At 54.0% G+C, this 13471-nt stretch overlaps 1 protein-coding gene across 1 annotated transcript; it reads right to left on the minus strand.

Moving 5' to 3' along the window:
- Window positions 1-258: 258 nt before the first annotated feature.
- Window positions 259-12742, minus strand: TMEM8B (transmembrane protein 8B; the record flags this gene model as incomplete). Its single annotated transcript, XM_010165407.1, has 12 exons — window positions 259-691; window positions 1169-1285; window positions 1683-1829; window positions 2300-2478; window positions 4541-4677; window positions 5739-5862; window positions 6627-6720; window positions 7471-7799; window positions 9046-9311; window positions 9961-10094; window positions 10730-10937; window positions 12522-12742. Coding segments are annotated over 12 exons (2253 nt in total), but the record flags the coding sequence as incomplete, so codon positions are not given.
- Between the last annotated feature and the right edge of the window lie 729 nt (window positions 12743-13471).

The following is a 13471-nucleotide window of genomic DNA, read 5'->3' on the forward strand; positions in this document are numbered from 1 at the left end:
CAGCCCCCTGCTAGGACAGGGTGTGCAGGGAAGAGCCCAGCAGCCAAAGCCCTGGCTCCAGCTCAGCGTAGGCTAAGCCCAAGCCTCGTGGATGCAGCAGGAGGGGAGGAAGGGTTGGCAATTTCCCCCAGGGCCATGGGGAGGTGGGGGACAGGCCTCTATCTATTCCTCTATCTAGAACCATGAAGAGCCTGCCCCATCCCAGCAGAAAAGCAGAGGTGGCCTCAAACTTGCCTTCACAAGACAAGCCCACCATCTTCATCTTTAAACCTGGTCCATACTGTGCTCTCCCAGACAGTGAATAAGCACGTAAGAGGACTGCTGACGTGCAAGAGGGGCAGCCCAGGAGCAACCTCACCAGCCCTCCACCTCTGCCATCAGCAGCCGAGCAGTTTCAGGTCACAGCATAGAGCTCCTCACGGTCATTCTGACAGATCTGATAGCGACAAGTGAGCTTCTGTGACCAAGCCCAGGGCTTCTTATGCTTGTCCCGAGGAGGGAGCAGGAAAGCGACGCTGGAAGCCACCAGCATATGCCAGATGCTGTGGGTGTAGTAGTAGTTCTCATTGGTTTCCATGAATGCATATACTGAGATGGCGATGAAAGCCAAGGTGATCCCTGGGAGGAGGTAGAAAACCCAGCGTTTCCATGAGGAGGGGTAGCAGTGTCTGCGCTTCACTCCATGGTAAACCTGGAGGTGTGAGAGCACAGAAGGATTAAGCAGCCAAACAGAAGCTCAGGCAGGGGAAAAACCCAGGAGCGTCTGCCAACCTCACAGTGAGGTGTGACTGCTGCCCCTGAGAAATTCAGCCTCCCCCCTTCTCGGGCCCATCTCTGGTATGCAAGATTCCCTATCTGGCTGTGGCACCAGAGCTCAGCACAGATGCTGTAGCTCCTGCCCAGGACATGGCCAACAGCCAACAGCTCTGGGTCAACCCTCCAGCTGCAGGCATGAGCTCAGCTGGAGCTGCAGCAGCCAGGCTGTGCTGAGACCCATAACAGCAGATTTCTCAGCTACTGGAGGGATGGAAGGCAAATCCCTTGCCCTGCCCTCCCTCCATCTGGGTGTCTCAAGGAGCTCAACGTCTCCCTGTGGATCTGCTCTGCCACCATCAGTCTCCAGAGCACAGCAAAGGGCAGCAGGCCCTGCCTGGCTGCCTGTACTCACCCACGCTGCAATCATGACGGTGAGGGCAAAGAGGCAGGGACCCATCATGTTCCACACCCCTCTGCGGTCCAGCTGCAGGGACATGGCAATTAACAGGGTCCCCAAGACGAAAAGGACCTGGGAATGAGACACCACCACTATTGTCAGCAGCTCATCTGCTGCCAAAGCCCAGCCAGCCATGCCCGAGGCAGGGAGGACCTCACCTCCTGGCCACCCAGCCCTGCACACAAGCAGGACTCAGGAGTAGCACCTTCAGGAGAAGAAACCAGAGGAGCCACAAACCTGTCCCACAAACCTCAGTCCCTTCAAAGCCCTGTCCCTACAAACACATGCTCCAAACTCCTGGGACAAAACAACCCACTGGTTTAAAAATCAGGGTGGCACCAGATGACAAACAGGTTTTGTCACCAGCTGGGTTGTGTCATGAAAATACAGCTGTGGGCGCTCAGCATGGCCACCCGCGGCTTGGTTGGCTCAGGACTGGCCCTGCCACATGGGGTGACCTGACACTCACGTATTTCAGGATCTTCTTCACCCGGGACATGCACAGGATCGTCACCCAGATGGACACCACAGAGCCCAAAAAGTCACAGTACTGTAGCGTGTCGTAGTCCATGATGCACATCACTGCGACGCCTGGCTGGTCACACGCGTGGTAGAACTAGAGCCGGGGACAAAAGCAAAGGCTCACATGAATCTAGCAGCAGCACTCGGCTTTCTGGGAAGGAGAGGCAGGAGAAGGCTCAGCCTGTGGTAGCTGTGATCCCTCCTGGCAGTGCCTCCAGGAAGCTCCACCAAACTGATGGCATTATGGAAAGCAGATGAGAGCAGCCATCAACCTGCACCCTCCCAGCAGCAGCTGAGAGCTCCTAGGACAGCACCCTTCAAGTGCAGAATACTCCAACCCCATCTCAGCTCCCTGGGGTCCCACTCCCAAATACAAGCACCTGCAGTGGGGGTGGAAGAGCCCAAGGAATATAACGCTCCTGCCAAGCAATGAAGGGGCAGGACATGTCCTTGGAGGTGCTTGATCAACGATCCCAGACTCCTCCACCAAGAATTTCAGTCTGATGCAGCATTCCTGATGCTCAGGAGGAGCTGGCAGCAGACCCGACAAAAGGCAATCCCTACCGTGGAGAAGAACATGGTGTAGGTGTAGACGGAGGCCTCCACCAGGTAGTAGCGATAAACAGCAACCGCTATCGCCGGCAGGAACATGAGGTTGCTCAGGGTGAGCAGGAGGGTGGCCAGGTTCTGTGCACCCACAGACTGGGCCTTGGTATCATCTGTGCAGCTCCACCCGCCCCAACCTGCGGAGCAGAGAGGCTTGTGTGGATGTTGTGTGCCCTGCCTTGTCCTCCTTCAGCACCCAGCAGCAGCCTGGGATCTCCTCAGAAGAAGCAACTGCACCCAGGGCTACCTCCTGGCTTCCTCTCCTTTGCTCCATCAGCCACTCGCACTCCTTTTCTCAGGACAATCTCGTTCCTTGTTGCCTGCTCAGCTGTAGAAAGTCTTGGGGAACCCCAGCAGAGCCCCATGTCTGCTCTGAGGACATCCCCCAGGTTGCTCCCACATAGCAGGGGCCATTCTATGTGCAGTATGGGTCTGTCCAGGCTGGTACTGTTGTCTCTACAGTAACTCAACACACATGCTACTTGCAGGTGACACACAAAGTGTTTGAGGCTCAGATGCTTTGGATGATGGTGTAAGCTGGGTGTAAGACCCCTACAGATCCCAGGAACCAGAGTGGAGAATGATCCACAACATCGAGGAAGCCATCGGCTCCTCTCCTGCCTCCTGTCACAGCAGGGCAGACTGCAAAGCCAGCTCAGGTTGCTCCATGCCTTGCCCAACTGAGTTTTGAAGATCTCCAAGGATGGAGACCTGGATACTGTGCAAAGCTGAACAATTCTGATGGGGGGAAATTTGTCTTCTTCTATGTAGCTGGAAGTCTACTTGCTGCAGCCTGTGTCTGTGCCCTCTTGCCCTTTCCCTGTGCTCCCGCAGAAGAGCCTGGCTCCAGAGTCCCTGAAACCCCTGCGGGCAGAAGCTGTGATTCAATCCCCTCCAACTCCTCTTCTCCAGGGTGGCTGAACCCGCTGCCTCAGCCCAGGGTGACATCCAGGTGTGTGCAGGGCAGGTGGAGTGAAAACTTCCTAGAGGACAGGGCATGCTCTAGGCTTGACACAGGGGTCAGTTCTCAGCCTGCTGATGTGATGCCAAGGACTGAGCTTGTCTCCTATGAACACAAACCTGCCTTTTTAAAAAAAAAATAATAATTTTTTTAAATTTTAATTCAAGGTTAGGATGCCCATGCCCTTCTTTTGGGGAAAGCAGGTCAGTCACAGGGCAGCCTGAGTACGTGCAGACACTCCACGGTCACCAAGCAGAGTTAAAAGCAGCATCCATCTCCTTACAGTGCCACTAGAAACCAAGCCAGCAGCTCTGCCCCTTCTGCCGGGTCCCTGCCAGGCAGAGCCCAGGGAAGCTGCCTTCTCCTGTTTATTTCTGGGTCAGGAATATGCAGATGGGACATTTTGCTCCGAGGGATTCAGTGGAAAACTGTCCTCAGCCTGATTCCCTAGTTCCCTTGGGCTGCTCTGTGCTTCTCAGAACCTGGCACCCCTCAGGCAAGTTAGGATGCTGTTCTCCATCTCGCTCCTCGCCGTGCATCAGCACCGCAGCAGGGATGTCCTGGCTCAGGACCAGAGCAGCAATGAACCACATTTTGCCTTGTCCTTCTGCTGAGAACAGGTACACGTACCCACTCAAGCACAGCAGAGCTATCATCTTCCAAAAACACCGCTGACTCCCGCCCAGTCTTCTCATCTCATTAAGATAATTAGCAGATGACACAGATGTTCCTCCTCCTGGGGCACCTCTGAGTCTAAGGGCTGGCTCTTGGCAGGAGACAGAGCACCCTGGCAAAGCACGGAGAGGGAGTGCAGCCTGGTCTCATCACATCCCATACCAGGACCATATGTAACAAACCTCCCTGAAAGGCTGAGGCTCCGATGCAGGGATTTTCAGGCAGCCCTGCCAGCACCCTGATCTCTTTGGGGATCCTCAGAAGCTCCTCTCAGAGCTCTGGGGGACTCCAAGCTCGAAGTGAAACTCCAAACTGTCCTCAGCCCAATTCTGTATTTCCCCTGGGGTGCTCTGTGCTTCCCAGAACCTGGCAACCCATGGGGAAGTCAGGATGCTCCCAAAGAGGCCACCACGGGTGCCGAGGCTCTTTGGGCAGGCAGTGTGACCCCAGGCTGCTCCTGGCAGCCACAGCAGACCCCAGCCTCCCCTACCCAAACACCACCACTGAAAAATGTGTCCTCCTCTTGGGAAGGATGGCAAAGCTTCCTAGGAAAATGCACTCACCAGCTTTGCAGCTGCAGCCAGCATAGAGGTAGCCGTGTCTTCTCAGGAGGCTGCACTGTCCGTACGGCCCACAGTCGTTGAAGCAGGGGGTGAGGTATGCGAAGATGGTCACTTTGGCTTCTGCAGCGTTACATTCACTGCAAGGAGAGCAGGTTGTGTTGGTATCCCAGTTGTTCAGTACTTTCCCCCAACATAAGGACATGGACATACTGGAGCCAGTCCAGAGGAGGCCACGAGGATGATACGAGGGCTGGAGCAGCTCTGCTGTGAGGACAGGCTGAGAGAGTTGGGGCTGTTCAGCCTGGAGAAGAGAAGGCTCCAGGGAGACCTTCTAGTGGCCTCCCAGTACCTGAAGGGGCTCCAGGAAGGCTGGGGAGGGACTTTGGCCAAGAGCAGGGAGTGACAGAACAAGGGGTGATGGCTTTAAACTGGAGGAGGGGAGATTGAGATGAGATGTGAGGAAGAAATTCTTTGGTGTGAGGGTGGTGAGACACTGGCCCAGGTTGCCCAGAGAAGCTGTGGCTGCTCCTCCCTGGAAGTGTTCAGGACCAGGCTGGATGAGGCTTTGAGCAACCTGGTCTAGTGGAAGGTGTCCCTGCTGATGGCAGTGGGGTTGGAACTGGATGAGCTTTAAGGTCCCTTCCAACCCAAACCAGTCTGGGATTCTAGGATTCGGGGCAGCCAAACTGATGTGCAGGTGGGAGTCAGCTCTCCCCAGACCTCCACAGAAGACCCTGGTACCCAGGACCAGCATCACCAGCACTGTTTTACAGTGTGACCTTGGCCCCTTACGCAAGGAACCAGCAGGAAGGCAAAGCACAGGAGAGTGGGCAGAGCTGCCTGCATCTCAGAGACCTTCTGAAGGATTTCAGCATTTTCCTTTAACAATTTATCACCTCAGAATTGACCTGGGGAAGGGGAAGCTCATCCAGGCAGGCTCTGCCATCCTCAGTCTGCACGAGATGTGCCAGCTCAGCACCAAACAAGCTGCGTGTTTGCTCACAGGAGAGTAAATGGGCACTGCCACACACCTCTGTCCCACTCTGCAGCCACAGTTTCACTGCTTCCAGGTGAGATGAGCCCATGGCACGGCAGCAAGGACAGGGCTTTGGTTTTGCTCACACTAGCCAAGGGCAGCAGGATGCAGAGGTAGAGTGCTCTGAACTGGCCCCAAGGCAGGACAACATGCCAGACTCACCCCTGGCCCTTCGGGCAGATGAGCTGCAGGGAGAGGAACCAGTCATCTGTCTGTGGGTACAGGACGATCAGCATCGCTTCTGCAGAGGACGAGCTCACACTCAGAGGGTAGCCCTGGAAAAAAGCTTAAAGAGAAGAGGCTGCTGTGACATGCCAAGACTAGGGGAGAAGTGCCCATAGCAACCCCAGTCTGAGACCGATTGCACAGGAATTGGATGCTCCTGTGGCTCCTTGCTCCCATCCTCAGGAGGCACCAGAGGGATGGAGAGGACCCTTGCTCCTGAGACCCTTGTCTTTTCTTTCATCTCAGCTCTCAGGACTTTCCAAGACTGCACAGGACACCTGGAAGAGCCTGTTTGCTTGGCTAGTCCTCCACATAGCAACCCCAGTCTGAGACCGATTGCACAGGAATTGGATGCTCCTGTGGCTCCTTGCTCCCATCCTCAGGAGGCACCAGAGGGATGGAGAGGACCCTTGCTCCTGAGACCCTTGTCTTTTCTTTCATCTCAGCTCTCAGGACTTTCCAAGACTGCACAGGACACCTGGAAGAGCCTGTTTGCTTGGCTAGTCCTCCAGTGCAGAGCTTGGTTTCTCTGCACACCAGCAATGCCTTGACCATTCCCAAACCTCCTGCCAACAAGGCTGGCAGAGCTCCAGCTGGTAACCGGACCTTTCTTTGGTGGAGGACAGCTCCTGGTGCCAGACTAGCACCTGCACCCCAGCACCCTGGGCACGTGCCAGCACAAAGACCTCAGGAGAGCGCGTGCCAAAATCAGCTTCCCTGGGACACCCCCCAAAGCTCCGAGACAGTTAACAGCTCATGAGGTCTAAAGGCAAAGCCTCGAGCTGGTGTAGCCGAGCTGGCAGCAGGTGCCAGCATCTCTCATACCTGTGCTGCAGTTCTGTGTGGCATTGAGGGACAGCACCGGCGAAGCAGCGCTCACACACGCTACCACAGTGGCATTGGCCAGGTTCACAGACGTCTGTGCAAACAGAAGAGTGTCCCATGTCAGAGTGCCCTGATGCCACCACCCCTGCACAATTCATCTCCCATGGTGTAGGGGAGCAGCAGGTGACATTAAATCCTGCAGATTAAAGCCACCCACTAATTCACCAGCTCCTTCTGGGCAAACCCACGTTCACCTCACCATGCTCTGCCACTGTGTTACACACTGGCTGAAAGGCCAGAGAGCCTCCTGGGGCAAACTGCCCCAAAGCTGGGACACTGACCCAACCGAGCACATTGCTTCTGCACAAGCACAGGGCAGCAGAAGTCAGAGGCAGCAGGACGTCAGGGCTGAGGTCTGCTCCAGCCCTCAGGAAGGCAATAACCAGCCCTTGCGACAGGTTTCATCATCAGGATTTCAGGTGTCACTGAAGGAATCGGAATCAGTGACTTGGGCAGGAAAATCCCTGAGTTTCCCTGCTCTGACTCCTCTCCTGGTGGCAAGGTGCCAGGCTCCCGTGGAGGAGATGGCATCGCAGCTGCTTTCCATTTCATCTCCTCTGCGTCACTGCCACCACATGCCAGCAAGCTGTGGCATTTGCATCGGAGCTGGCATGTGGGACACACTGGAAGTGGCTAGAACAGGCTCAGTGTTTTGTGACAACAAAAAAGAAAGGGAAATAGTCCCAACGGCTACCTACAACCCCTGGAGTTTGCCAACCAACCAGCCCAGGAGTAGGGTAGAGCCCCTCAAAGGGAAGACAATCCCATCAATTGGCCTCTGCACCTTGTTAAGCAGGAGACTGACCACGAGGGAACCCCCACTGTCCATGCCAGTGTTCAGGTTGAGGAGGAGGAGGGTCGGGGAGATGGAGTGCACGGGCACGCTGTGACCGTTCAAGAGCCTGTAGCGCACAGACACCACATCCAGGTCCTCACGAACCACGGGCTGGTTCTGCAGGCAGAAGCTCCTCTGGTGGGACATGTTGCGTGAAGCCTCTCCTGTAGACAGAGTGGGGCTCCCTGCTGCTCCTGTGCTACCTGGTCTGGGACCAGTTTGGCTCTGGTTTAGGCTGCTGAAGTTAAGGAATGCACTGGTACTGCCTGGTCTGCAAGCTGTAAAGCAAAAAAAGCAGAGGAATCAGCACAGCCAGGACTAGCACCTCATCCAGACAGGGCCCCAGCAGCTCCAGACCTTCAAGTGACAGCACAGACTGGGGGGATTTCAGCTGGTTCAGGCACTGCAGTACTGGCTACTGCCCCTGAAAGGAACAACTTTTCAGGGGGGACTCTAGCATCAGCACCCACAAGGTGGGGCACTGATGGAAGCCAGATGTGGTAGAGTAGGTGGAAGCACCCCAGAGCTGCAGGGAAGGGTACAAGGAGCACAAGAAGGGATAATGCAGACCATCATAACACATCAGCATACCCAGGGAGTATTCACTAGCCAGTGACGGAGCACAGCACTCAACTGTCCCGTCACCAGGGGCTGCATTAAAGTCTCTACCAGTTCCCCAGACCTGAGCAGATAAGGCTGAGCAGAAAAGGAAAGCTAACCCAACGCAGCTTCAGGCACAAGCCATCACGTCCTAGCAGCTGGAGCTCAATGCTACACTCAGAGTCTCACTGCTGGAGCCTGGCCATCACCCCCAGAGACTCTAGTGCTCTACTCTAACACCTTGGCTGCAGCGCCAGGTCCTCCAGCACATGGGATGAGGCTCTGCTTGGAGGAAGGGATAGAAGAACCCCTAGCAAAAGAAAAAACTTTAAAAAATGTGCTTGTTGGGGGGCTTCCAAGACTCCAAGAGTCAAACAGGGATCATGGTCACGTAATAAGAGGATGCAAAGGTGTCTATCACAGCCACAAGGATCTTGCAACCTCCTGAGTCACAAGGTGTCACCTGAAATGGTGACATCCCCTCACTACAACCCAAGACATTACCCCAAGTAAACCTCTGTGAGATGGCTTCCTGCCTGTAGCCTGCCTATGGCCAATCGATAGTCAACATATCATTACAGTCTGGTGTATCTACCCAAAACTAGTCTTCCCACCAGATTTTAAATTAGCCACTGCTTCCCAAACAGCCTTTGGAAAATATCATTGCTTCAGAGGCCCTGAACTCTTCAGGCATTTCCAAAACAGGCAGCTCCAGGGAGTGTCACCCCTTGGGTGAACACTGGAGCCTTCATTTTTGACCCCAAAACAACAACAAGGTCTCAGCTCTCATGATTCTGGCCAGGCAACCAGCATGCTGGGGAACACAGGCCACTACAGCCAGCCACCCAAAGGCCCAAGAGAGACACAGTAGAGATAAAGTTCTCTCTATTCCTTCCCAGAGGGATAAAGGAAGTGGAAACCCACCTGTGAAAGAAGCCAGCATCTCCACCGACACACTGGCATTGGCAGCACCAAGACTCTCCACCATGATCTGCAGCCACTTCTCCCAGGGCGGTGAGTCCAGGGCCAGGCTGCAGTTTACACTCCCTGTGCAGGTGATGATCCTCTGGAAGGACTGGGGCAGAGTGATGGAGCCCAGCACTACCCGCACGGCACACGCTTTCTGCTCGCTCGTTACGCAGCTTCGCAGCTGGAACTGCATCCTGGCGGCGTGCTTGGGGATGAAGACCCTGCAGGAAGAGGGACCAGCAGCTTGCAGAGCTGGTACTCTCAACACAGGCCAGCCACCACTTACCACAATCCCCGGGGCTTTGTGGCAAGAACTGGTGTCATGGTTTAACCCCAGAATACCCTTTTGGTCAGTGGGGTCAGCTGTCCTGGTTGTGTCCCCTCCCAACTTCTCGTGCACCCCTAGACCACTTGCTGGTGCGGTGGTTGAGAAGCAGAAAAGGCTGTGACTCAGTGTAAGCACTGCTCAGCAATAATGAAAACATCTCTGCCTCATCAACACTGTTTCCAGCACAAATCCAAAACATTGCCCTATACTAGCTACTGTGAAGAAAGTTAACTCTATTCCAGTCAAAACCAGCACAACTAGGTTGCCCTGGTTGGTGGTATGAAAATCCTTCCCAAGGGAAACATCTCAAAGAATTAAAATTCCCACAGCTGAACCTCTAAGACCATCTGGGAAGAGTTGGATAAGGGTGCTCGTGTGCTCCCCACGCAAACCCGACCACTGCTGCAGTGAGCTTGGCAAACAGGCTGAGACACCCCAGCTCCAGCCCCACATGGGGACAACAGTGGCTTCCCCTAAAGAGCATCTGTGTGAAATCCCACCCCCCACAGCCCCCAGGCTTTCCAGCTGTGGCTCTCACTCACTTGACATGCAGTGGCTTAGCAGGTGAGACGATGGTTTGTGGCACAGCAACACCAGGCTCCAGAACAGGCATGTCAGTGAGTCTCAGCACAAACATATCTGCCTGGAACATATAGGGGCACGGAGTGGAGAAACCCTGCAGGAGGGGAGAGCAGAGGGGTCAGCTGTGGCGAGACACACCGGGCAGAGTATGATGGCCAAGAATCACAGAATCACAGGATGTCAGGGATTGGAAGGGACCTCAAAAGATCATCCAGTCCAATCCCCCTGCCAGAGCAGGAACCTAAATGAGATCACACAGGAAGGTGTCCAGGCGGGTTTTGAATGTCTCCAGAGAAGGAGACTCCACACCCTCCCTGGGCAGCCTGTCCCAGGGCTCTGGCACCCTCACTGGAAAGAAGTTCCTTCTGAAATTTAAGCGGAACCTCCTGTGTTCCAGCTCACACCCATTGCCCCTTGTCCTACCATTGGGCATCACTGAGAAGAGCCTGGCTCCATCCTCCTGACATTCACCCTTAACATATTTATAAACATTAATGAGGTCACCCCTCAGTCTCCTCTTCTCCAAGCTAAAGAGCCCCAGCTCCCTCAGCCTTTCCTCAGCAGGGAGATGCTCCACTCCCTTCATCATCTTGGTGGCTCTGTGCTGGACTCTCTCCAGCAGTTCCCTGTCCTTCCTGAACTGTGGGGCCCAGAACTGGACACAATACTCCAGATGCAGCCTCACCAGGGCAGAGTAGAAGGGGAGGAGAACCTCACCAGGACCCTCACCTTCACCTCAATCCTGCCGGCAGCCTCGGGGAGATGGGCGGCGATGAACCAGTCTCCGGCAGCGGGGGTGGTGATGTTCACAAAGGTGGTGTTTTGCACAGCGCTGCTCAGAGTGATGCTGATGTTATAGGAAGGACGGACGGTCGCATTTGCAGGAAAACGAGTGCCCAGTGGATTAATTACAGGAGGGGCTCCATAGCGAAAGTGCCTGCGAGAGAAACCAGAATGAAAATAAATCAAGGGATATAAAGACACTGACGAGATAAACCAGGGTACAAACTCATCACTGGACACCCAGGTTGGTCTGGGATTGGAGAGGGAGCAGGCTGGAAAACCCCACATTTCCAAATGAGCCATCATTTTCATCTGGTGAGAACTGGCTGCTATTACCTTATCTGGGATTTATTTAGGGATTGGTTTAACTTGGCTGCTTATTAAGATAAGGATTGACATGGTTCCATCAAGCCTGAAAGCAAATTTCCACACTTACCAAGCTTAAGCTCCAGCTGCAAGACTACTCCTTTCTTACAACCATCAGCAAATTCCCTCTATCTGTTAAATTGTCAAGAACGAGCTTCTGCTTTCTAGCCAAGATCTGCATCTTCCCTATTTCCTCTTTTAAGTTGGGTAGGCAGACAGACTAAAAAGATGCTTACCAAGGAAGGTCCATGTGACTGACTTCAGCACACCAGCACTTCTGCTTTCCAGATAAGCAGCCCAACGTTTGAAGTAGCAGGAAAGCAGGCGGTTAAGTAACACGGGAGAGATTTATTTGGGCAGCCAATTTGGGATTTAATTTATTCGCTGCTGGACTGCACTGCAACAGAACGCAACAGGTCCAGCAAGCAAACGTGACAGGTGATATGTTATTAACCCAGTGGAGCTCAGCTGGGCTGGTCTTCATTTCTTGGGGTATCATTTAGCCATTGCCTTGTCCCTCACATCTCCAAACTACTGGAAACCTTTCTGGGAAGCAGAAAGTAAGAAGATCATATGTGCCAGGCTGCTTTGGAGCAACTAAGAGCACTGGTCTGTGCCCAGGAGAGACCAGGGAAGCAGCTTCAGTCTCTCCTGAGACCTTGGTGGAGTGCATGCCAGAGACCCATATGTCTCCATGGACACAACCTGTCCAGGAAACTTGGTACCCTCATTATGAGGGATGACCTCATTAAGTGCAGCTCAAAGTCCTCAGGTTTTTGACCTCAAACCCTCCAACGACTCAAGTACTGCTTTAAGCAGCATTTCTTTCACTGGCATCAAGGTTGTAATCTTCTTGTGCTCCTGTGTCTGCAGGACTCTGCATTCCTCTCCTATCTCTGCTCCACACACAGCCACATCTTCACAAAGTGTCCCCAGTCTCTTCAGTTCCTCTGTACTGGGGAACTTGTCCATCTGCAATCGCTTTGGTTGGGGTTCTCTCAAGCCACTTGCAGTCCTGCCAGATCCTTTGCTACAGTGCACAGGACCCTGCCAGGCACAGAAAGGTCCAGGAACACCTTTGCTCATGAGCAGCACCACCAGCCTCCCCGTAAAGCTCTCTCCAGTGTTTCTAAGGTGTCTTTGAGACACCACATCTGATAGACAGACCCAGATCCACTGGTAATGTGAACACAAAATGCTCCTACATGTTTAAACACAGATTCAGTGCTAGTGCATTAAGAAACTATGGTCGCTGCAACTGAGGAACAGATGCCCAGCCTCCCACAACCAACCAACCCTGGCCATGAGTAACAAGGACAAGAGAAGGACAGGAAGCCCACGTGAGCAAGCACTGGCACAGGGACATACATACACTGTGATCTCCATGCTGGTGCACTCAGGTCCTTTTCCCCGGGACGCTTGCAGGAGCCAGCGAAGCAGCACAGTGTCTTCTGGGACATGGAAGTGGAAGAGCTTGGCGTTCCCATACCAGCTGTAGAAGGACAGCTTCTGTGCGCTCTGCGAGAAGTACTCGGAGACGTACAAGGAGTCTGAAAGGGAGAGAGCAGAGCAATTGCTGGGGGATCTGCAGGGCTACACCCACCCACAGAAGCACAGAGGAGTTGTGAGGTTGCTGGAGAGGAGCCCTTTGTGTCCCTGATTTCTCATCCCAGTCCCAGTAGATACATGGTGATCCATGTTGTTCCTCAAGCCAGAACCTCCCACACCCCTGCTACAAATCCATCACCCGGAGCCAGAGAGCACTAAAAGATGCCTTAACGATGCTTTGTGAGATGTGCTCTGAAGATGACAGATCAATGGAGACACTGAGGAGGAAGAGGAAAAAGTCAGGAGGAAAGTTGATGGCACAAGAAAGGGCGATGCAGTAGGCAGCAGCAAACCATGGAGCAAATGGTGCAAAGCAGCTGGGTGCAGGTAGGGCAGGAGAGCTCTGGGTTCCAGCAGCAGCCCATGGTGCCAAAAGACAAGAGCTGTGCCCTTGTCTGTCCCTGCTGAGCACACGGGCTGATGTTATCGGTCTTACCCAGCTCAGGACACACGTACTGCACAACACACTGACTTCCTGTGACACGCAACGTGATGAAAATCCATGTGCTGCAAACCTAACTCTGCTTTCCAACCTACCTTCCAAAGTCTAAAGCTTTTCCCACCTGGAAGAAAGGCTGCTGGGGTAGTGAGAACAGCCCTAGCGTAGGCTGAAAGGTCACACGAGAGGACAACAGCTATTCAAAGTGCCATCAGGACGAGCAAGATCTTCCACCCATCCCTCTGCCTAGCTACGCCTACAGATCACCCCCAGCC

This window comes from Antrostomus carolinensis, unplaced genomic scaffold (genome assembly GCF_000700745.2).
Source record: "Antrostomus carolinensis isolate BGI_N321 unplaced genomic scaffold, ASM70074v2 scaffold15263, whole genome shotgun sequence".
In the NCBI taxonomy this organism is placed as follows: Eukaryota; Metazoa; Chordata; class Aves; order Caprimulgiformes; family Caprimulgidae; genus Antrostomus; species Antrostomus carolinensis.